General features: G+C 67.3%; 1 protein-coding gene across 1 annotated transcript in view; it reads left to right on the top strand.

Moving 5' to 3' along the window:
• Nucleotides 1–2,577: 2,577 nt before the first annotated feature.
• Nucleotides 2,578–23,560, top strand: part of DCUN1D3 (defective in cullin neddylation 1 domain containing 3) — a 96,966-nt gene continuing 75,983 nt past the window's right edge. The window contains exons 1-2 of the mRNA XM_075318039.1: nucleotides 2,578–2,800; nucleotides 8,133–8,413. Of these exons, the coding sequence (XP_075174154.1) occupies nucleotides 8,340–8,413 (74 nt within the window). The 5' untranslated portion in view covers nucleotides 2,578–2,800; nucleotides 8,133–8,339. The remainder of the gene's footprint in view (nucleotides 2,801–8,132; nucleotides 8,414–23,560) is intronic.

Genomic DNA, 23,560 nt, shown 5'->3' with positions numbered 1-23,560 from the left:
AATACATTATACATGCAATCAGTGCAATAAAATATAATGTTTAATATAGGGACTAATTAAAATAAGAAACAAAAACGTCTATCGTTAGCTCTGTGGTGCTGGACGTTCTGCTTGTTGTGGTATTGTCACATTTAGACAGTGAGATGCAAGGTGTTAACAGGCATGAGTGGAACACAGATCCACTCGTGCATGATGTCAGCAGATTTAAACAACTGACATGTGCTGCTATGTGTAGGGAATTGCTGCTGGCGACAGCCACTGGAGATTAACCTATCACAATCCATGACATCTGTGGTGAAGATAATGGAGGGCTGGCGCCTTAGGAGAGCAGCTGGGTGCCTGGGAGGAATATCCAGTGTGAAGGCTGCTGCTTCCTTGTCTTAATAACAAGGCACTCATTACTGCTTCAGGCAACTAGTTCTGCAAGTCTCATAGTCAACCTCAGAATCAATTTTGCCCAGATGAAGGCTCTGAATATAAAAGAGCCCAAACATTGGCAAAAACAAAAAACAAACAAACGACGGTTTGACTTTTTGCAGAAATCACTAAAGTAAAAAATATTTTCTCACAATCCCACAAATTTGTATTATATTGATCATTTTTCTGAGCACCATTTACAATTATAAGAATCAGCAGTCTGATTGCTGATGCATTTCTGTTCATTACAGCTACACAGCTGTGATCACAGAAACACTCACCTCTTGTCACTGGCAGCAGCCGGCCGAGTGAAACAGGAAGTGATTAATGCTAGCTACGAGAGTTATCACATGCCCCTGTGCTACCATGACAACCATTCTCTCACAGTGATCACATCAATGCAATGCTCATGAAGCCGGGTAAGTGAAGATTTAGAGGTAAGGCATGGGTGGAACATGGATCCACTTGTACCTGCAATGCACACATATCAGTTGTTAAAGTCAGCTGACATGTGTGCAGTTCCCCACCAGCAGCCGGTGGAGATTACACTATGACTGCTTAGGACGTAATTTTACTGCCCGCTCTTGTTAAGGGGGTTATACAAAAGTCCCATGATGCAATTTCCAGACTCTGATAAGGTCGTATAATGCCAGAAATGCGTTCATGGAGCATTTAGTAAAAATCCTTCAGCTTTAAGTTACCCATGGGATTCACTTTATCCTTCTTGTATCCATGTAGCCGGTGGTCACGGCTTTAAGCTGGAATCCCTTACTATAAGAACTCAATCTGAAGATAATTGCTTGCACAGTGAAGCTTTGCGTTTTATTTGAACTTTCATAATTAATACATTTAAATTGAAAATCTATATATATAATTGCCTTATTCTGTCTGTCTGTCTGTCTTGCTCCAAAATTGTGTCCTTACGGTGACAAACAGCGGATCGGCCGCTGGGCTCAGCCTGGCCCCGCCCCCCCGCATGGATTGGCCGTTTGGCCAGGCCACGCCCCCCGCACACGTTGCCCGCTAGGCCACGCCCCCCAAACACGTTGCCCGCTAGGCCACGCCCCCCGCACACGATGGGCACCTGTACACCTCTCCCCCCAGGACAACTCCTCCCATTATACTTCTCCTGTTATAATCCTCCAATTATACTCCTCTCTGCGGGGTTCGCAGCATGGGGGGATGGAGCACGATGGGGGATGAAGCACGATGGGGAGTGCAGCATGGGGGATGGAGCACGATGAGGGGGTGCAGCACGATAGGGAGTGCGCAGCATGGGGGATGGAGCACGATGGAGTGCGCAGCATGGGGGATGGAGCACGATGGAGTGCGCAGCATGGGGGATGGAGCACGATGGGGGTGTGCAGCATGGGGGGGATGGAGCACGATGGGGGTGTGCAGCATGGGGGGGATGGAGCACGATGGGGGTGTGCAGCATGGGGGGATGGAGCACGATGGGGGTGTGCAGCATGGGGGGATGGAGCATGATGGGGGGTGCACACCTCCCCCCAACACACACACACACACAAAAACACAAACCGCGCTCCACACACACACACACACACAACGCTACAGACACACAGCGCTCCACATACAACGCAACACACACTATGCAACACACAAACACCACTCACACCCCCCCACCCAGACAACACCCAGAACATTTACAGCGCCCTACACAAACACTTGGCAACTACACACAACAATATCATATATAACAGAAATCATACATCAACTACGCAATAAATTCTAGAATACCCGATGCGTTAGAATCGGGCCACCTTCTAGTATATATATATTATATATACACACACACACACATATATATATACATACACACACATATACATACACTTAAAATATCTGCAGCATTAAATACATATCATATGGTGGCAGAATGTCTTTATCTACCAAGATATTTCCCTCAAAATCAGGACAGTCCAGCAGGATCCAAGATGGCTGGGAGCTAGATACATTGACACAGCAATTACATCACAATGGCAGGTGGTAGAATGTGGCAGCTGTATGACATCACAATGGCAGGTTCCAGAATGTGGCAGCACAGGCGCACAGCTAAGGTGCTTTGCTCTTACTCACTGCAGGAGAGAGGAGACACATGTGAGCGCTCAGAGTGGGGAAAGCGAAGAAGACAAAGGATTTGGAAACCAAAGGATGAGAAGGAAAGCGTGGAGAGAGAAACCAATTAGAGAACATGGACACTGAAAGGAGGGTAAAGACAAGAAAAAATAAATAAAGGATAACTGCTTCTTAGCGCACCTTCACAGAGCCATGACAAGACTCAGATGTAAATGGAGGACGAGCAATTACAGCAAATCTTCCAGAGACTCAGGACCCAGTCACATCGGCCTGGTGGGCGAGAAAGGTGAGAAGTTATGGAGAATATATAACATTACTACAACTGTTCTTGTTACCCCATAGCAACCAGTCAGGCCTCAGCTTTTATTAATCCTGGCTGGTTTCTATGGATAACTAGGAAAGGGTTTGTTTGTTTTTTTTAAATTATAAAGATTTGATAAATGAGGAGAGGTTTCACCAGACTAAGTGGGGGGGAGATAAAATATATATTATATATAAAAAAAAATAAATATCCAAAAAAGGCAAAGTCAGTCTGGTAGGCCTCACATTGTGTTGCTTCACTCTAGGGGCGCACATGCATTAATGCAGTTCATTTGCATAGGGGCCTAATAAGTTATGGCAGGGGTCTCAAACTTGGCTGAGTATAAGAGTTGCATATCGAAAAAAAATTATTGGCGGGGCTGCATTCTTTGCTGGACCCAGTGACATTTTTTAGTGATTCCAAATGTTTGTAGAATAAAATATGCATCACTTTTTTTTTTTTAACATTTTTCACTCGTTTATTATAACAAATGTGCACTTTTTTATTTCAGTATATATAAAAAAAGTAGTTTCAATTGGGAAAAAAAATTGTTTTCCCCATTTTATCCACTTCTTGTAAGTAATATTTTACAATTACCACCATATAGTAATTTATGCCAACATTTTGTATAATGTCTCCCCATCCTGTGGTAATGTGCCCATATTGTCCCCTTGTACTAATGTGCCCATCCTGTTGCAATATCCCTCGTTATTAGTGTAGATGTGTATATATGTGCCACAATAGTCACGGGGTCTAGGTGTCTGTAGGCCGCATGTTTGAGACCTCTGAGTTAGAGGGTTCACTTACATTCTGTTAATAGTCCCTTACCCATGTAGCGGAGCTGCGTGTATTAGACATTATATGTGGGCGAGTATGTACTGTGAAGGTGTATAAAACATATAGATGGGTTCTCATGATTGGTCTGTATGGTTGCTATGATAGGGATGCGTTCACAGGATTGGAAAGCTTTTACATACCTTCTTTATGATTGGCCTTTCAGTTGCCTGGATACTGCAATGCTTTGTGTGATTGGACAGTTCTGTTACATAGGTGCTGGATTTTGGGACCTGGTGTCTGCTATAGTTGCTCTTTTTAGACATTTATCTGTACAAGTCAGACGGCTGTGACAAGGGCTACCAAACATCAAATAGCATAATCTAGACCCCCACCAAGACTCTCCAGTCATGTTTAGGCCCCCCCAGTGATGACTCCCAGCCCTCCCTTGTGGTGTATATGCCTCCTGCCCCTCATGTGGTGTATATACCCCCAGCATCTCCAGTGATGTATATGCACCCAGTGTTTCCTGTGATGTCTAGTTCCCCCTGTCTTGTCTGGGCCTCATAACAGCCTCCCCAGTCTCGTATAGACCCCTCCCAGACTCCTCAGTACCATGTAAGCCCCTCCCAACCTCTTTAGTCCCGTATAGGACCCCCAGTTCCATCTAGCCTCCCCAGTCACATTATGCCCCCAAGCCCTCCCCAGTAACATCTATGCCCCACAGCCCTTCCCTGTGATGTATATGCCCCAAGTCATGTCTAGGCCCCATCAGCCTCCCTAGTCCTGTATAGCCCCCCAGTCATGTCTAGGCCCCCCAGCCCACCTCAGTAATGCATCTCACCCCAGCATTTCCTATGTAATGTATATACAGCAGACGCAGCTGACACAAACCTGGAAAAGCAGTAGTGAGAAGCAATAAGATCAATATCGCCTAATATCAAACCCGCACAAAGAAGCAGCTCCAGCCACCACAGTAGGAGGGAGTTCATTGTTTTACCAAATATAGCAGGGTCATTTTTAAGTTGATCATTTTGTGCGGCCGAGCAATGATTGTAGAAATTTCCAATTAGCCTCCTGCCCTGATTTGTACAGATGCTCCCAGCACATACAGTACCCAGGGGCATATCGCTAATAGAGGCATGCTACATGATCGCTTTGGGGCCCATTAGTTAAGGGGGGACGGAGTAAGCACTGACACTGTGCCCCCACCAAGAATCACTCTATCAATTGTATTGGCAATTGGGGACCTGCCAGGATGGGGAGGGAACTTGCCAGGATGGGGGACATTTATCAGGATGGGGCCATGATAGGGACAAATGCCAGAATGTAGGAAGTCTATTTCATGATGGGGTCATATTTACCAGGAAGGGGGATGTTAGTACAGGATGGGGGACATTACTACATAATGAAAGGGGAGAGGAACAACTCGTATGTCTTCATAAGATTTAGAGATGTTCACACTTTGAAATGTAGATGTGAATTTCAGGATGGAATCGGATTGCATTCTAAGCTAACAATGTAACATTATGCATTTTTTCCATAAAGATCGATCCAACTGCTGTCTCTAGAAAGAGCAGTGGGAGTGGCTCAGCTTCAATGTGTGTTAAGCAGGCATGAGCTTGATGCCCCCCTGCTGAAGAGAAGACTGCAAAGGTAAGTTTAAAATCAATTGTTAACATAATAGAATTTGTTAAATTACCAGGTTGGCACTTTGTAGAAGGGAGAAAAAAAAAAGTTAAAAAATTGTGTTGCAGTTTGGGCACTCAGCCTGTGAAAGGTTCACCATCACTGCTCTCTCATCACTCTCCCGCTGTGTCTACAGCACTCTGATGTGTCAGAACAGCGGAGCGCCATCATATCACCACTTTGTGCCGCTGTGCTGAGATGTGACGAAAGCAGTTCAGTAGACTTGCTGAGGAGATCGGAGAGCGGAAGAAGTGAGTTTATGTATCACGGTGGCCAGACGACTATTGGGGCTGCACACTACTATATGGGGGTTGCCTAAAAGTATATGAAGGTGCATAACACTATATGGGGGCGCACAATTCTATACGGGGTCTGCATAAGACTATATTGAGGGATACAAGCGGTGCATAACACGAAATATGGGGTGTATTATAATACATGGAGGACATAAGGCCCATTACTCTATGGAGGACTATGTAGGGCCCATTATACCATGTGGAAAGTTTTGTCAGGCCAATTATATTATTTCAAGGCCTATGAGGGAGTCTTTATAATTTACTTATTATTGGAGTGCCATTATACTGTAAGCAAGCATCTACTCAGTATGAAAGTTTGTGTGGGGGTCTATCAGACTGTCTGTGTGTGAACCATTATACTGTGAGGAGGGCTGTATGGAGACCATTATACCATTTGGAGATAGTAGGGGCCATTATACTATACAGGGGCTCATTATACTGCATGGAAGGCTGTGTGGGGGGGGGGGGGGTCACAGTTGGGGATCTTACTGTGTTAAGTGTCACCATTCATTGCCAGGGTAATTGAAAAAGGGTACAGTAGGGTGATATGCATATGGAGAAATTTAATATGTAATATAACAGTTTACAGCCACACAGAAAATGCTGTGTGGCTGTAAAATGTTATATTACATATTAAAGGCTGGCCAGCGGTCGGGGCCCGCCCCGGCCGGCTGGCCGCCCGGAGTCTCATGGGCCGCCTGGCCAGCGGTCGGGGCCCGCCCCGGCCGCCCGGAGTCTCATGGGCCGCCCGGCCAGCGGTCGGGGCCCGCCCCGGCCGCCCGGAGTCTCATGGGCCGCCCGGGGGGCCCGCCCCGGCCGCCCGGAGTCTCATGGGCCGCCCGGGGGGCCCGCCCCGGCCGCCCGAAGTCTCATGGGCCGCCCGGGGGGCCCGCCCCGGCCGCCCGGAGTCTCAGGGGCCGCCCGGGGGGCCCGCCCCGGCCGCCCGGAGTCTCAGGGGCCGCCCGGGGGGCCCGCCCCGGCCGCCCGGAGTCTCAGGGGCCGCCCGGGGGGCTCGCCCTGGCCGACCGGAGTCTCAGGGGCCGCCCGGGGGGCCCGCCCCGGCCGCCCGGAGTCTCAGGGGCCGCCCGGGGGGCCCGCCCCGGCCGACCGGAGTCTTAGGGGCCGCCCAGGGGGCCCGCCCCGGCCGCCCGGAGTCTCTTGGGCCGCCCGGGAGGCGGGCCCGGCCGCCCGGAGTCTCATGGGCCGCCCGGGGGGCCCGCCCCGGCCGCCCGAAGTCTCAGGGGCCGCCCGGGGGGCCCGCCCCGGCCGCCCGGAGTCTCAGGGGCCGCCCGGGGGGCCCGCCCCGGCCGCCCGGAGTCTCTTGGGCCGCCCGGGGGGCCCGCCACGGCCGCCCGGAGTCTCAGGGGCCGCCCGGGGGGCCCGCCCCGGCCGCGCGGAGTCTCTTGAGCTGCCCGGGGGGCCCGCCCCGGCCGCCCGGAGTCTCATGGGCCGCCCGGGGGGCCCGCCCCGGCCGCCCGGAGTCTCTTGGGCCGCCCGGGGGGCCCGCCCCGGCCGCCCGGAGTCTCATGGGCCGCCCAGGGGGCCCGCCCCGGCCGCCCGGAGTCTCAGGGGCCGCCCGGGGGGCCCGCCCCGGCCGCCCGGAGTCTCAGGGGCCGCCCGGGGGGCCCGCCCCGGCCGCCCGGAGTCTCAGGGGCCGCCCGGGGGGCTCGCCCTGGCCGACCGGAGTCTCAGGGGCCGCCCGGGGGGCCCGCCCCGGCCGCCCGGAGTCTCTTGGGCCGCCCGGGGGGCCCGCCCCGGCCGCCCGGAGTCTCTTGGGCCGCCCGGGGGGTCCGCCCCGGCCGCACGGAGTCTCAGGGGCCGCCCGGGGGGCCCGCCCCGGCCGCCCGGAGTCTCAGGGGCCGCCAGGGGGCCCGCCCCGGCCGCCCGGAGACTCATTGGCCGCCCGGGGGGCCCGCCCCGGCCGCCTGGAGTCTCATGGGGGGTGCACACCTCCCCCCAACACACACACAAACACACAAACCGCGCTCCACACACACACACACACACACACACACACACACAACGCTACAGACACACAGCGCTCCACATACAACGCAACACACACTATGCAACACACAAACACCACTCACACCCCCCCACCCAGACAACACCCAGAACATTTACAGCACCCTACACAAACACTTGGCAACTACACACAACAATATCATATATAACAGAAATCATACATCAACTACGCAATAAATTCTAGAATACCCGATGCGTTAGAATCGGGCCACCTTCTAGTATATATATATTATATATACACACACACACACATATATATATACATACACACACATATACATACACTTAAAATATCTGCAGCATTAAATACATATCATATGGTGGCAGAATGTCTTTATCTACCAAGATATTTCCCTCAAAATCAGGACAGTCCAGCAGGATCCAAGATGGCTGGGAGCTAGATACATTGACACAGCAATTACATCACAATGGCAGGTGGTAGAATGTGGCAGCTGTATGACATCACAATGGTAGGTTCCAGAATGTGGCAGCACAGGCGCACAGCTAAGGTGCTTTGCTCTTACTCACTGCAGGAGAGAGGAGACACATGTGAGCGCTCAGAGTGGGGAAAGCGAAGAAGACAAAGGATTTGGAAACCAAAGGATGAGAAGGAGAGCGTGGAGAGAGAAACCGATTAGAGAACATGGACACTGAAAGGAGGGTAAAGACAAGAAAAAATAAATAAAGGATAACTGCTTCTTAGCGCACCTTCACAGAGCCATGACAAGACTCAGATGTAAATGGAGGACGAGCAATTACAGCAAATCTTCCAGAGACTCAGGACCCAGTCACATCGGCCTGGTGGGCGAGAAAGGTGAGAAGTTATGGAGAATATATAACATTACTACAACTGTTCTTGTTACCCCATAGCAACCAGTCAGGCCTCAGCTTTTATTAATCCTGGCTGGTTTCTATGGATAACTAGGAAAGGGTTTGTTTGTTTTTTTTAAATTATAAAGATTTGATAAATGAGGAGAGGTTTCACCAGACTAAGTGGGGGGGAGATAAAATATATATTATATATATAAAAAAAAATAAATATCCAAAAAAGGCAAAGTCAGTCTGGTAGGCCTCACATTGTGTTGCTTCACTCTAGGGGCGCACATGCATTAATGCAGTTCATTTGCATAGGGGCCTAATAAGTTATGGCAGGGGTCTCAAACTTGGCTGAGTATAAGAGTTGCATATCGAAAAAAAATTATTGGCGGGGCTGCATTCTTTGCTGGACCCAGTGACATTTTTAGTGATTCCAAATGTTTGTAGAATAAAATATGCATGTAGAATAAAATATGCATCACTTTTTTTTTTTTTAACATTTTTCACTCGTTTATTATAACAAATGTGCACTTTTTTATTTCAGTATATATAAAAAAAGTAGTTTCAATTGGGAAAAAAAATTGTTTTCCCCATTTTATCCACTTCTTGTAAGTAATATTTTACAATTACCACCATATAGTAATTTATGCCAACATTTTGTATAATGTCTCCCCATCCTGTGGTAATGTGCCCATATTGTCCCCTTGTACTAATGTGCCCATCCTGTTGCAATATCCCTCGTTATTAGTGTAGATGTGTATATATGTGCCACAATAGTCACGGGGTCTAGGGGTCTGTAGGCCGCATGTTTGAGACCTCTGAGTTAGAGGGTTCACTTACATTCTGTTAATAGTCCCTTACCCATGTAGCGGAGCTGCGTGTATTAGACATTATATGTGGGCGAGTATGTACTGTGAAGGTGTATAAAACATATAGATGGGTTCTCATGATTGGTCTGTATGGTTGCTATGATAGGGATGCGTTCACAGGATTGGAAAGCTTTTACATACCTTCTTTATGATTGGCCTTTCAGTTGCCTGGATACTGCAATGCTTTGTGTGATTGGACAGTTCTGTTACATAGGTGCTAGATTTTGGGACCTGGTGTCTGCTATAGTTGCTCTTTTTAGACATTTATCTGTACAAGTCAGACGGCTGTGACAAGGGCTACCAAACATCAAATAGCATAATCTAGACCCCACCAAGACTCTCCAGTCATGTTTAGGCCCCCCCAGTGATGACTCCCAGCCCTCCCTTGTGGTGTATATGCCTCCTGCCCCTCATGTGGTGTATATACCCCCAGCATCTCCAGTGATGTATATGCACCCAGTGTTTCCTGTGATGTCTAGTTCCCCCTGTCTTGTCTGGGCCTCATAACAGCCTCCCCAGTCTCGTATAGACCCCTCCCAGACTCCTCAGTACCATGTAAGCCCCTCCCAACCTCTTTAGTCCCGTATAGGACCCCCAGTTCCATCTAGCCTCCCCAGTCACATTATGCCCCCAAGCCCTCCCCAGTAACATCTATGCCCCACAGCCCTTCCCTGTGATGTATATGCCCCAAGTCATGTCTAGGCCCCATCAGCCTCCCTAGTCCTGTATAGCCCCCCAGTCATGTCTAGGCCCCCCAGCCCACCTCAGTAATGCATCTCACCCCAGCATTTCCTATGTAATGTATATACAGCAGACGCAGCTGACACAAACCTGGAAAAGCAGTAGTGAGAAGCAATAAGATCAATATCGCCTAATATCAAACCCGCACAAAGAAGCAGCTCCAGCCACCACAGTAGGAGGGAGTTCATTGTTTTACCAAATATAGCAGGGTCATTTTTAAGTTGATCATTTTGTGCGGCCGAGCAATGATTGTAGAAATTTCCAATTAGCCTCCTGCCCTGATTTGTACAGATGCTCCCAGCACATACAGTACCCAGGGGCATACCGCTAATAGAGGCATGCTACATGATCGCTTTGGGGCCCATTAGTTAAGGGGGGACGGAGTAAGCACTGACACTGTGCCCCCACCAAGAATCACTCTATCAATTGTATTGGCAATTGGGGACCTGCCAGGATGGGGAGGGAACTTGCCAGGATGGGGGACATTTATCAGGATGGGGCCATGATAGGGACAAATGCCAGAATGTAGGAAGTCTATTTCATGATGGGGTCATATTTACCAGGAAGGGGGATGTTAGTACAGGATGGGGGACATTACTACATAATGAAAGGGGAGAGGAACAACTCGTATGTCTTCATAAGATTTAGAGATGTTCACACTTTGAAATGTAGATGTGAATTTCAGGATGGAATCGGATTGCATTCTAAGCTAACAATGTAACATTATGCATTTTTTCCATAAAGATCGATCCAACTGCTGTCTCTAGAAAGAGCAGTGGGAGTGGCTCAGCTTCAATGTGTGTTAAGCAGGCATGAGCTTGATGCCCCCCTGCTGAAGAGAAGACTGCAAAGGTAAGTTTAAAATCAATTGTTAACATAATAGAATTTGTTAAATTACCAGGTTGGCACTTTGTAGAAGGGAGAAAAAAAAAAGTTAAAAAATTGTGTTGCAGTTTGGGCACTCAGCCTGTGAAAGGTTCGCCATCACTGCTCTCTCATCACTCTCCCGCTGTGTCTACAGCACTCTGATGTGTCAGAACAGCGGAGCGCCATCATATCACCACTTTGTGCCGCTGTGCTGAGATGTGACGAAAGCAGTTCAGTAGACTTGCTGAGGAGATCGGAGAGCGGAAGAAGTGAGTTTATGTATCACGGTGGCCAGACGACTATTGGGGCTGCACACTACTATATGGGGGTTGCCTAAAAGTATATGAAGGTGCATAACACTATATGGGGGCGCACAATTCTATACGGGGTCTGCATAAGACTATATTGAGGGATACAAGCGGTGCATAACACGAAATGTGGGGTGTATTATAATACATGGAGGACATAAGGCCCATTACTCTATGGAGGACTATGTAGGGCCCATTATACCATGTGGAAAGTTTTGTCAGGCCAATTATATTATTTCAAGGCCTATGAGGGAGTCTTTATAATTTACTTATTATTGGAGTGCCATTATACTGTAAGCAAGCATCTACTCAGTATGAAAGTTTGTGTGGGGGTCTATCAGACTGTCTGTGTGTGAACCATTATACTGTGAGGAGGGCTGTATGGAGACCATTATACCATTTGGAGATAGTAGGGGCCATTATACTATACAGGGGCTCATTATACTGCATGGAAGGCTGTGTGTGTGGGGGGGGGTCACAGTTGGGGATCTTACTGTGTTAAGTGTCACCATTCATTGCCAGGGTAATTGAAAAAGGGTACAGTAGGGTGATATGCATATGGAGAAATTTAATATGTAATATAACAGTTTACAGCCACACAGAAAATGCTGTGTGGCTGTAAAATGTTATATTACATATTAAAGGCTGGCCAGCGGTCGGGGCCCGCCCCGGCCGGCTGGCCGCCCGGAGTCTCATGGGCCGCCTGGCCAGCGGTCGGGGCCCGCCCCGGCCGCCCGGAGTCTCATGGGCCGCCCGGCCAGCGGTCGGGGCCCGCCCCGGCCGCCCGGAGTCTCATGGGCCGCCCGGGGGGCCCGCCCCGGCCGCCCGGAGTCTCTTGAGCCGCCCGGGGGGCCCGCCCCGGCCGCCCGGAGTCTCATGGGCCGCCCGGGGGGCCCGCCCCGGCCGCCCGGAGTCTCATGGGCCGCCCGGGGGGCCCGCCCCGGCCGCCCGGAGTCTCATGGGCCGGCCGGGGGGCCCCACCCCGGCCGCACGGAGTCTCAGGGGCCCGCCCGGGGGGCCCGCCCCGGCCGCCCGGAGTCTCAGGGGCCGCCCGGGGGGCCCGCCTCGGCCGCCCGGAGTCTCAGGGGCCGCCCGGGGGGGGCCCGCCCCGGCCGCCCGGAGTCTCATGGGCCGCCCGGCCAGCGGTCATGGCCCGCCCCAGTCGCCCGGAGTCTCATGGGCCGCCCGGGGGGCCCGCCCCGGCCGCCCGGAGTCTCATGGGCCGCCCGGGGGGCCCGCCCCGGCCGCCCGAAGTCTCATGGGCCGCCCGGGGGGCCCGCCCCGGCCGCCCGGAGTCTCAGGGGCCGCCCGGTGGGCCCGCCTCGGCCGCCCGGAGGTCTCAGGGGCCGCCCGGGGGGCCCGCCCCGGCCGCCTGGAGTCTCTTGGGCCGCCCGGGGGGCCCGCCCCCGGCCGCCCGGAGTCTCAGGGGGCCGCCCGGGGGGCCCCGCCCCGGCCGCCCGGAGTCTTAGGGGCCGCCCGGGGGGGCCCGCCCCGGCCGCCCGGAGTCTCTTGGGCCGCCCGGGGGGCCCGCCCCGGCCCGCCCGAAGTCTCTTGGGCCGCCCGGGAGGCGGGCCCGGCCGCCCGGAGTCTCATGGGCCTCCCGGGGGGCCCGCCCCGGCCGCCCGGAGTCTCATGGGCAGCCCGGGGGGCCCACCCCGGCCGCCCGGAGTCTCAGGGGCCGCCGGGGTGCCCGCCCCGGCCGCCCGGAGACTCATTGGCCGCCCGGGGGGCCCGCCCCGGCCGCCTGGAGTCTCATGGGCCGCCCGGGGGGCCCTGACCCGGCCACCCGGAGTCTCTTGGGCCGCCCGGGGGGCACGCCGCGGCCGCCCGGAGTCTCATGGGCCGCCCGGGGGGCCCGTCCCGGCCGCCCGGAGTCTCTTGGGCCGCACGGGGGGCCCGCCCCGGCCGCGCGGAGTCTCTTGAGCCGCCCGGGGGGCCCGCCCCGCCGCCCGGAGTCTCTTGGGCCGCCCGGGGGGCCCCGCCTCGGCCGCCCGGAGTCTCAGGGGCCGCCTGGGGGGGCCCGCCCCCGGCCGCCCGGAGTCTCATGGGCTGCCCGGGGGGCCCGCCCCGGCCGCCCGGAGTCTCATGGGCCGCCCGGGGGGCCCGCCCCGGCCGCCCAGGGTCTCAGGGGCCGCCCGGGGGGCCCGCCCCGGCTGCACGGAGTCTCAGGGGCCGCCCGGGGGGGCCCGCCCCGGCCGCCCGGAGTCTCATGGGCCGCCCGGGGGGCCCGCCCCGGCCGCCCGGAGTCTCTTGGGCCGCACGGGGGGCCCGCCCCGGCCGCGCGGAGTCTCTTGGGCCGCCCGGGGGGGCCCGCCACGGCCGCCCGGAGTCCTCATGGGCAGCCCGGGGGGGCCCGCCCCGGCCGCCCGGAGTCTCAGGGGCCGCACGGGGGGCCCGCCCCGGCCGCGCGGAGTCTCTTGTGCCGCCCGGGGGGCCCGCCCCGACCGCCCGGAGTCTATTGGGCCGCCCGGGGGGGCCCGCCCCTGCCGCCCGGAGTCTCTTGGGCCGCCCGGGGGGCCCGCCCCTGCCGCCCGGAGTCTCATGGGCCGCCCGGGGGGCCCGCCCCGGCCGCCCGGAGTCTCATGGGCCGCCCGGAGTCTCAGGGGCCGCCCGGGGGGGCCCGCCCCGCCGCCCGGAGTCTCATGGGCCACCCGGCCAGCGGTCAGGGCCCGCCCCAGTCGCCGGAGTCTCATGGGCCGCCCGGGGGGCCCGCCCCGGCCGCCCGGAGTCTCATGGGCCGCCCGGGGGGCCCGCCCTGGCGCCCGAAGACTCATGGGCCGCCCGGGGGGCCCGCCCCGGCCGCCCGGAGTCTCAGGGGCCGCCCGGGGGGCCCGCCTCGGCCGCCCGGAGTCTCAGGGGCCGCCCGGGGGGCCCGCCCCGGCCGCCCGGAGTCTCTTGGGCCCGCCCGGGGGGCCCACCCCCGGCCGCCCCGGAGTCTCTTGGGCCGCCTGAGGGGCCCGCCCCGGCCACCCGGAGTCTCAGGGGCCGCCCGGGGGGCCCGCCCCCGGCCGCCCGGAGTCTCAGGGGCCGCCCGGGGGGCCCGCCCCGGCCGCCCGGAGTCTCAGGGGCCGCCCGGGGGGCCCACCCCGGCCGCCCGGAGTCTCATGGGCCGCCCGGGGGGCCCGCCCCCGGCCGCCCGAAGTCTCATGGGCCGCCCGGGGGGCTAGCCCCGGCCCGCCCGGAGTCTCAGGGGCCGCCCGGGGGGCCCGCCTCGGCCGCCCCGGAGTCTCTTGGGCCGCCCGGGGGGGCCCGCCCCGGCCGCCCGGAGTCTCAGGGGCCGCCCGGGGGGCCCACCCCGGCCGACCGGAGTCTTGAGGGCCGCCCGGGGGGGCCCGCCCCGGCCGCCCGGAGTCTCTTGGGCCGCCCGGGGGGCCCGCCCGCGGCCGACCGGAGTCTTAGGGGCCACCCGGGGGGCCCGCCCCGGCCGCCCGGAGTCTCTTGGGCCGCCCGGGGGGCCCGCCCCGGCCGTCCGGAGTCTCTTGGGCCGCCCAGGAGGCGGGCCCCGGCCGCCCGGAGTCTCATGGGCCGCCCGGGAGGCCCCGCCCCGGCCGCCCGGAGTCTCTTGGGCCGCCCGGGGGGCCCGCCTCGGCCACCCGGAGTCTCAGGGGCCGCCCTGGGGGCCCGCCCCGGCCGCCCAGAGTCTCTTGGGCCGCCCGGGGGGCCCGCCCCGGCCGCCCGGAGTCTCATGGGCCGCCTGGGGGGCCCGCCCCGGCCGCCCGGAGTCTCATGGGCCGCCCGGGGGGCCCGCCCCGACCGCCCGGGAGTCTCAGGGGCCGCCCGGCCAGCGGTCAGGGCCCGCCCCAGTCGCCCGGAGTCTCATGGGCCGCCTGGGGGGGCCCGCCCCGGCCGCCCGAAGTCTCATGGGCCGCCTGGGGGGCCCGCCCCGGCCGCCCGAAGTCTCATGGGCCGCCCGGGGGGCCCGCCCCGGCCGCCCGAAGTACTCATGGGCCGCCCGGGGGGCCCGCCCCGGCCGCCCGGAGTCTCAGGGGCCGCCCGGTGGGCCCCGCCTCGGCCGCCCGGAGTCTCAGGGGCCGCCCGGGTGGCCCGCCCCGGCCGCCTGGAGTCTTGGGCCGCCGGGGGCCGCCCGGCGCCCGGCCCGCCCGGAGTCTCAGGGGCCGCCCGGGGGCCGCCCCGGCCGCCCGGAGTCTCAGGGGCCGCCCGGGGGGCCCGCCCCGGCCGCCCGGAGTCTCAGGGGCCGCCCGGGGGGCCGCCTCGGCCGCCCGGAGTCTCAGGGGGCCGCCCGGGGGGGGCCCGCCCCGGCCGCCCGGAGTCTCATGGGCCGCCCGGCCAGCGGTCATGGCCCGCCCCAGTCGCCCGGAGTCTCATGGGCCGCCCGGGGGGCCCGCCCCGGCCGCCCGGCGTCTCATGGGCCGCCCGGGGGGCCCGCCCCGGCCGCCCGAAGTCTCATGGGCCGCCCGGGGGGCCCGCCCAGGCCGCCCGGAGTCTCAGGGGGCCGCCCGGTGGGCCCGCCTCGGCCGCCCGGAGTCTCAGGGGCCGCCCGGGGGGCCCGCCCCGGCCGCCTGGAGTCTCTTGGGCCGCCCGGGGGGCCCGCCCCGGCCGCCCGGAGTCTCAGGGGCCGCCCGGGGGGCCCCGCCCCGGCCGCCCGGAGTCTTAGGGGCCGCCCGGGGGGCCCGCCCCGGCCGCCCGGAGTCTCTTGGGCCGCCCGGGGGGCCCGCCCCGGCCGCCCGAAGTCTCTTGGGCCGCCCGGGAGGCGGGCCCGGCCGCCCGGAGTCTCATGGGCCTCCCGGGGGGCCCGCCCCGGCCGCCCGGAGTCTCATGGGCAGCCCGGGGGGCCCACCCCGGCCGCCCGGAGTCTCAGGGGCCGCCGGGGTGCCCGCCCCGGCCGCCCGGAGACTCATTGGCCGCCCCGGGGGGCCCGCCCCGGCCGCCTGGAGTCTCATGGGCCGCCCGGGGGGCCTGACCCGGCCACCCGGAGTCTCTTGGGCCGCCCGGGGGGCACGCCGCGGCCCGCCCGGAGTCTCATGGGCCGCCCGGGGGGGCCCGGTCCCGGCCGCCCGGAGTCTCTTGGGCCGCACGGGGGGCCCGCCCCGGCCGCGCGGAGTCTCTTGAGCCGCCCGGGGGGCCCGCCCCGGCCGCCCGGAGTCTCTTGGGCCGCCCGGGGGGCCCGCCTCGGCCGCCCGGAGTCTCAGGGGCCGCCTGGGGGGGCCCGCCCCCGGCCGCCCGGAGTCTCATGGGCTGCCCGGGGGGCCCGCCCCGGCCCGCCCGGAGACTCATTGGCCGCCCGGGGGGCCCGCCCCGGCCGCCTGGAGTCTCATGGGCCGCCCGGGGGGCCCGGACCCGGCCACCCGGAGTCTCTTGGGCCGCCCGGGGGGCACGCCACGGCCGCCCGGAGTCTCATGGGCCGCCCGGGGGGCCCGTCCCGGCCGCCCGGAGTCTCTTGGGCCGCACGGGGGGCCCGCCCCGGCCGCGCGGAGTCTCTTGAGCCGCCCGGGGGGCCCGCCCCGGCCGCCCGGAGTCTCTTGGGCCGCCCGGGGGGGCCCGCCTCGGCCACCCGGAGTCTCAGGGGCCGCCTGGGGGGCCCGCCCCGGCCGCCCGGAGTCTCATGGGCCGCCCGGGGGGCCCGCCCCGGCCGCCCGGAGTCTCATGGGCCGCCCGGGGGGCCCGCCCCGGCCGCCCAGGGTCTCAGGGGCCGCCCGGGGGCCCGCCCCGGCCGCACGGAGTCTCAGGGGCCGCCCGGGGGGCCCCGCCCCGGCCGCCCGGAGTCTCATGGGCCGCCCGGGGGGCCTGCCCCGGCCGCCCGGAGTCTCTTGGGCCGCACGGGGGGCCCGCCCCGGCCGCGCGGTGTCTCTTGGGCCGCCCGGGGGGCCCGCCCCGGCCGCCCGGAGTCTTTTGGGCCGCACGGGGAGCCCGCCCCGGCCGCGCGGAGTCTCTTGGGCCGCCCGGGGGGCCCGCCCCGGCCGCCCGTAGTCTCTTGGGCCGCCCGGGGGGGCCCGCCACGGCCGCCCGGAGTCTCATGGGCAGCCCGGGGGGGCCCGCCCCCGGCCGCCCGGAGTCTCAGGGGCCGCACGGGGTCCCGCCCCGGCCGCGCGGAGTCTCTTGGGCCGCCCGGGGGGCCCGCCCCGGCCGCCCGGAGTCTCTTGGGCCGCCCGGGGGGCCCGCCCCTGCCGCCCGGAGTCTCATGGGCCGCCCGGGGGGGCCCGCCCCGGCCGCCCGGAGTCTCATGGGCCGCCCGGGGGGGCCCGCCCCGGCCGCCCGGAGTCTCAGGGGCCGCCCGGGGGGCCCGCCCTGGCCGCCCGGAGTCTCTTGGGCCGCCCGGGGGGCCCGCCCCGGCCGCCCGGAATCTCAGGGGGCCGCCCCGGGGGGGCCCGCCCCGGCCGCCCAGAGTCTCATGTGCCGCCCGGGGGGCCCGCCCTGGCCACCCGGAGTCTCTTGGGCCGCCCGGGGGGCCCCGCCCCGGCCGCCCGGAGTCTCTTGGGCCGCCCGGGGGGCCCGCCCCGGCCGCACGGAGTCTCAGGGGCCGCCCGGGGGACCCGCCCCAGTCGCCCGGAGTCTCATGGGCCGCCCGGGGGGCCCGCCCCGGCTCGCCCGGAGTCTCATGGGCCACCCGGGGGGCCCGCCCCGGCCGCCCGAAGTCTCTTGGGCCGCCCGGGGGGCCCGCCCCGGCCGCCCGGAGTCTCATGGGCCGCCCCCGGGGGGCCCGCCCCGGCCGCCCCGGAGTCTCATGGGCCGCCCGGGGGGGCCCGCCCCGGCCGCCCGGAGTCTCTTGGGCCGCACGGGGGGCCCGCCCCGGCCGCGCGGAGTCTCTTGAGCCGCCCGGGGGGCCCCGCCCCCGGCCGCCCGGAGTCTCATGGGCCGCCCGGGGGGCCCGCCCCGGCCGCCCGGAGTCTCATGGGCCGCCCGGGGGGCCCCGCCCCGGCCGCCCGGAGTCTCATGGGCCGGCCGGGGGGCCCACCCCGGCCGCACGGAGTCTCAGGGGCCGCCCGGGGGGCCCGCCCCGGCCGCCCGGAGTCTCAGGGGCCGCCCGGGGGGCCCGCCCTCGGCCGCCCGGAGTCTCAGGGGCCGCCCGGGGGGGGCCCGCCCCCGGCCGCCCGGAGTCTCATGGGCCGCCCGGCCAGCGGTCAGGGCCCGCCCCAGTCGCCCGGGAGTCTCATGGGCCGCCCGGGGGGCCCGCCCCGGCCGCCCGGAGTCTCATGGGCCGCCCGGGGGGCCCGCCCCGGCCGCCCGAAGTCTCATGGGCCGCCCGGGGGGCCCGCCCCGGCCGCCCGGAGTCTCAGGGGCCGCCCGGTGGGCCCCGCCTCGGCCGCCCGGAGTCTCAGGGGCCGCCCGGGTGGCCCCGCCCCCGGCCGCCTGGAGTCTCTTGGGCCGCCCGGGGGGCCCGCCCCGGCCGCCCGGAGTCTCAGGGGGCCGCCCGGGGGGCCCGCCCCAGCCGCCCGGAGTCTCAGGGGCCGCCCGGGGGGCCCGCCCCGGCCGACCGGAGTCTTAGGGGCCCGCCCGGGGGGCCCGCCCCGGCCGCCCGGAGTCTCTTGGGCCGCCCGGGGGGCCCGCCCCGGCCGCCCGAAGTCTCTTGGGCCGCCCGGGAGGCGGGCCCGGCCGCCCGGAGTCTCATGGGCCTCCCGGGGGGCCCGCCCCGGCTGCCCGGAGTCTCATGGGCAGCCCGGGGGGCCCACCCCCGGCCGCCCGGAGTCTCTTGGGCCGCCCGAGGGGCCCGCCCCGGCCGCCCGGAGTGACCCGCCCCGGCCGCCCGGAGTCTCAGGGGCCGCCGGGGTGCCCGCCCCGGCCGCCCGGAGACTCATTGGCCGCCCGGGGGGCCCGCCCCGGCCGCCTGGAGTCTCATGGGCCGCCCGGGGGGCCTGACCCGGCCACCCGGAGTCTCTTGGGCCGCCCGGGGGGCACGCCGCGGCCGCCCGTAGTCTCATGGGCCGCCCGGGGGGCCCGTCCCGGCCGCCCGGAGTCTCTTGGGCCGCACGGGGGGCCCGCCCGCCGGCCGCGCGGAGTCTCTTGAGCCGCCCGGGGGGCCCGCCCCCGGCCGCCCGGAGTCTCTTGGGCCGCCGGGGGGCCCGCCTCGGCCGCCCGGAGTCTCAGGGGCCGCCTGGGGGGCCCGCCCCGGCCGCCCGGAGTCTCATGGGCTGTCCGGGGGGCCCGCCCCGGCCGCCCGGAGTCTCATGGGCCGCCCGGGGGGGCCCCGCCCCGGCCGCCCAGGGTCTCAGGGGCCGCCCGGGGGGCCCGCCCCGGCTGCACGGAGTCTCAGGGGCCGCCCGGGGGGCCCGCCCCGGCCGCCCGGAGTCTCATGGGCCGCCCGGGGGGCCCGCCCCGGCCGCCCGGAGTCTCTTGGGCCGCACGGGGGGCCCGCCCCGGCCGCGCGGAGTCTCTTGGGCCGCCCGGGGGGCCCGCCACGGCCGCCCGGAGTCTCATGGGCAGCCCGGGGGGGCCCGCCCCCGGCCGCCCGGAGTCTCAGGGGCCGCACGGGGGGCCCGCCCCGGCCGCGCGGAGTCTCTTGTGGCCGCCCGGGGGGCCCGCCCCGACCGCCCGGAGTCTATTGGGCCGCCCGGGGGCCCGCCCCTGCCGCCCGGAGTCTCTTGGGCCGCCCGGGGGGCCCGCCACGGCCGCCCGGAGTCTCATGGGCAGCCCGGGGGGCCCGCCCCGGCCGCCCGGAGTCTCAGGGGCCGCACGGGGGGGCCCGCCCCGGCCGCGCGGAGTCTCTTGTGCCGCCCGGGGGGCCCGCCCCGACCGCCCGGAGTCTATTGGGCCGCCCGGGGGGGCCCGCCCCTGCCGCCCGGAGTCTCTTGGGCCACCCGGGGGCCCGCCCCTGCCGCCCGGAGTCTCATGGGCCGCCCGGGGGGCCCGCCCCGGCCGCCCGGAGTCTCATGGGCCGCCCGGAGTCTCAGGGGCCGCCCGGGGGGGCCCGCCCCGGCCGCCCGGAGTCTCATGGGCCACCCGGCCAGCGGTCAGGGCCCGCCCCAGTCGCCCGGAGTCTCATGGGCCGCCCGGGGGGCCCGCCCCGGCCGCCCGGAGTCTCATGGGCCGCCCGGGGGGCCCGCCCCGGCCGCCCGAAGACTCATGGGCCGCCCGGGGGGCCCGCCCCGGCCGCCCGGAGTCTCAGGGGCCGCCCCGGGGGGCCCGCCTCGGCCGCCCGGAGTCTCAGGGGCCGCCCGGGGGGCCCCGCCCCGGCCGCCCGGAGTCTCAGGGGCCGCCCGGGGGGCCCACCCCGGCCGACCGGAGTCTTAGGGGCCGCCCGGGGGGCCCGCCCCGGCCGCCCGGAGTCTCTTGGGCCGCCCGGGGGGCCCGCCCCGGCCGACCGGAGTCTTAGGGGCCGCCCGGGGGGCCCGCCCCGGCCGCCCGGAGTCTCTTGGGCCGCCCGGGGGGCCCGCCCCCGGCCGCTCGGGAGTCTCTTGGGCCGCCCGGGAGGCGGGCCCGGCCGCCCGGAGTCTCATGGGCCGCCCGGGGGGCCCGCCCCGGCCGCCCGGAGTCTCATGGGCAGCCCGGGGGGCCCGCCCCGGCCGCCCGGAGTCTCTTGGGCCGCCCGGGGGGCCCACCCCGGCCGCCCGGAGTCTCTTGGGCCGCCTGAGGGGCCCGCCCCGGCCGCCCGGAGTCTCAGGGGCCGCCCGGGGGGCCCGCCCCGGCCGCCCGGAGTCTCAGGGGCCGCCCGGGGGGCCCGCCCCGGCCGCCCGGAGTCTCAGGGGACGCCCGGGGGGCCCGCCTCGGCCGCCCGGAGTCTCAGGGGCCGCCCGGGGGGGCCCACCCCGGCCGCCCGGAGTCTCATGGGCCGCCCGGGGGGGCCCGCCCCGGCCGCCCGAAGTCTCATGGGCCGCCCGGGGGGCCCGCCCCGGCCGCCCGGAGTCTCAGGGGCCGCCCGGGGGGCCCGCCTCGGCCGCCCGGAGTCTCTTGGGCCGCCTGGGGGGCCCGCCCCGGCCGCCCGGAGTCTCCAGGGGCCGCCCGGGGGGCCCACCCCGGCCGACCGGAGTCTTGAGGGCCGCCCGGGGGGCCCGCCCCGGCCGCCCGGAGTCTCTTGGGCCGCCCGGGGGGCCCGCCCCGGCCGACCGGAGTCTTAGGGGCCACCCGGGGGGCCCGCCCCGGCCGCCCGGAGTCTCTTGGGCCGCCCGGGGGGGCCCGCCCCGGCCGCCCGGAGTCTCTTGGGCCGCCCAGGAGGCGGGCCCCGGCCGCCCGGAGTCTCATGGGCCGCCCGGGGGGGCCCGCCCCGGCCGCCCGGAGTCTCATGGGCAGCCCGGGGGGCCCGCCCCGGCCGCCCGGAGTCTCTTGGGCCGCCCGGGGGGCCCACCCCGGCCGCCCGGAGTCTCTTGGGCCGCCCGAGGGGCCCCGCCCCGGACGCCCGGAGTCTCAGGGGCCGCCCGAGGGACCCGCCCCGGCCGCCCGGAGTCTCAGGGGCCGCCGGGGGGGCCCGCCCCGGCCGCCCGGAGACTCATTGGCCACCCGGGGGGCCCGCCCCCGGCCGCCTGGAGTCTCATGGGCCGCCCGGGGGGCCTGACCCGGCCGCCCGGAGTCTCTTGGGCCGCCCGGGGGGCCCGCCACGGCCGCCCGGAGTCTCAGGGGCCGCCCGGGGGGCCCGCCCCGGCCGCGCGGAGTCTCTTGAGCTGCCCGGGGGGCCCGCCTCGGCCGGCCCGGAGTCTCATGGGCCGCCCGGGGGGCCCGCCCCGGCCGCCCGGAGTCTCTTGGGCCGCCCGGGGGGCCCGCCCCGGCCGCCCGAAGTCTCATGGGCCGCCCGGGGGGCCCGCCCCCGGCCGCCCGGAGTCTCAGGGGCCGCCCGGGGGGCCCGCCCCGGCCGCCCGGGGGGCCCCGCCCCGGCCGCCCGGAGTCTCAGGGGCCGCCCGGGGGGCCCGCCCCGGCCGCCCGGAGTCTCAGGGGCCGCCCGGGGGGGCCCGCCCCGGCCGCCCGGAGTCTCATGGGCCGCCCCGGCCAGCGGTCAGGGCCCGCCCCAGTCGCCCGGAGTCTCATGGGCCGCCCGGAGTCTCATGAGCCGCCCGGGGGGCCCGCCCCGGCCTCCCGAAGTCTCATGAGCCGCCCGGGGGGCCCGCCCCGGCCGCCCGAAGTCTCATGGGCCGCCCGGGGGGCCCACCCCGGCCGCCCGGAGTCTCAGGGGCCGCCCGGGGGGCCCGCCCCGGCCGGCCGGAGTCTCAGGGGCCGCCCGGGGGGCCCGCCCCGGCCGCCCGGAGTCTCAGGGGCCGCCCGGGGGGCCCGCCCCGGCCGACCGGAGTCTTAGGGGCCGCCCGGGGGGGCCCGCCCCGGCCGCCCGGAGTCTCAGGGGCCGCCCGGGGGGCCCGCCCCGGCCGACCGGAGTCTTAGGGGCCGCCCGGGGGGCCCGCCCCGGCCGCCCGGAGTCTCTTGGGCCGCCCGGGAGGCGGGCCCGGCCGCCCGGAGTCTCATGGGCAGCTCGGGGGGCCCACCCCGGCCGCCCGGAGTCTCATGGGCAGCCCGGGGGGCCCACCCCGGCCGCCCGGAGTCTCTTGGGCCGCCCGAGGGGCCCGCCCCGGCCACCGGAGTCTCAGGGGCCGCCCGGGGGACCCGCCCCGGCCGCCCGGAGTCTCAGGGGCCGCCGGGGGGCCCGCCCCGGCCGCCCGGAGACTCATTGGCCGCCCGGGGGCCGCCCCGGCCGCCTGGAGTCTCATGGGCCGCCCGGGGGGGCCTGACCCGGCCACCCGGAGTCTCTTGGGCCGCCCGGGGGGCACGCCACGGCCGCTTGGAGGTCTCATGGGCCGCCCGGGGGGCCGTCCCGGCCGCCCGGAGTCTCTTGGGCCTCACGGGGGGCCCGCCCCGGCCGCGCGGAGTCTCTTGAGCCGCCCGGGGGGCCCGCCCCGACCGCCCGGAGTCTCTTGGGCCGCCCGGGGGGCCCGCCCCCGGCCGCCCGGAGGTCTCTTGGGCCGCCCGGGGGGCCGCCCCGGCCGCCCGGAGTCTCATGGGCCGCCTGGGGGGCCCGCCCCGGCCGCCCGGAGTCTCATGGCCGCCCGGGGGGCCCGCCCCGGCCGCCCGGAGTCTCATGGGCCGCCCGGGGGGCCCGCCCCGGCCGCCCGGAGTCTCAGGGGCCGCCCGGGGGGCCCGCCCCGGCCGCACGGAGTCCTCAGGGGCCGCCCGGGGGGCCCGCCCTGGCCGCCCGGAGTCTCTTGGGCCGCACGGGGGGCCCGCCCCGGCCGCGCGGAGTCTCTTGGGCCGCACGGGGGGCCCGCCCCGGCCGCGCGGAGTCTTTTGGGCCGCACGGGGAGCCCGCCCCGGCCGCGCGGAGTCTCTTGGGCCGCCCGGGGGCCGCCCGGCCCCGGCCGCCCGGAGTCTCTTGGGCCGCCCGGGGGGCCCGCCACGGCCGCCCGGAGTCTCATGGGCAGCCCGGGGGGCCCGCCCCGGCCCGCCCGGAGTCTCAGGGGCCGCACGGGGGGCCCCGCCCCGGCCGCGGCG

This window comes from Anomaloglossus baeobatrachus, chromosome 7 (assembly GCF_048569485.1).
Source record: "Anomaloglossus baeobatrachus isolate aAnoBae1 chromosome 7, aAnoBae1.hap1, whole genome shotgun sequence".
NCBI classification, from domain to species: Eukaryota; Metazoa; Chordata; class Amphibia; order Anura; family Aromobatidae; genus Anomaloglossus; species Anomaloglossus baeobatrachus.
The sequence above is the reverse complement of the archived record's forward strand: the minus strand, read 5'-3'. Positions and strand labels throughout refer to the sequence as shown.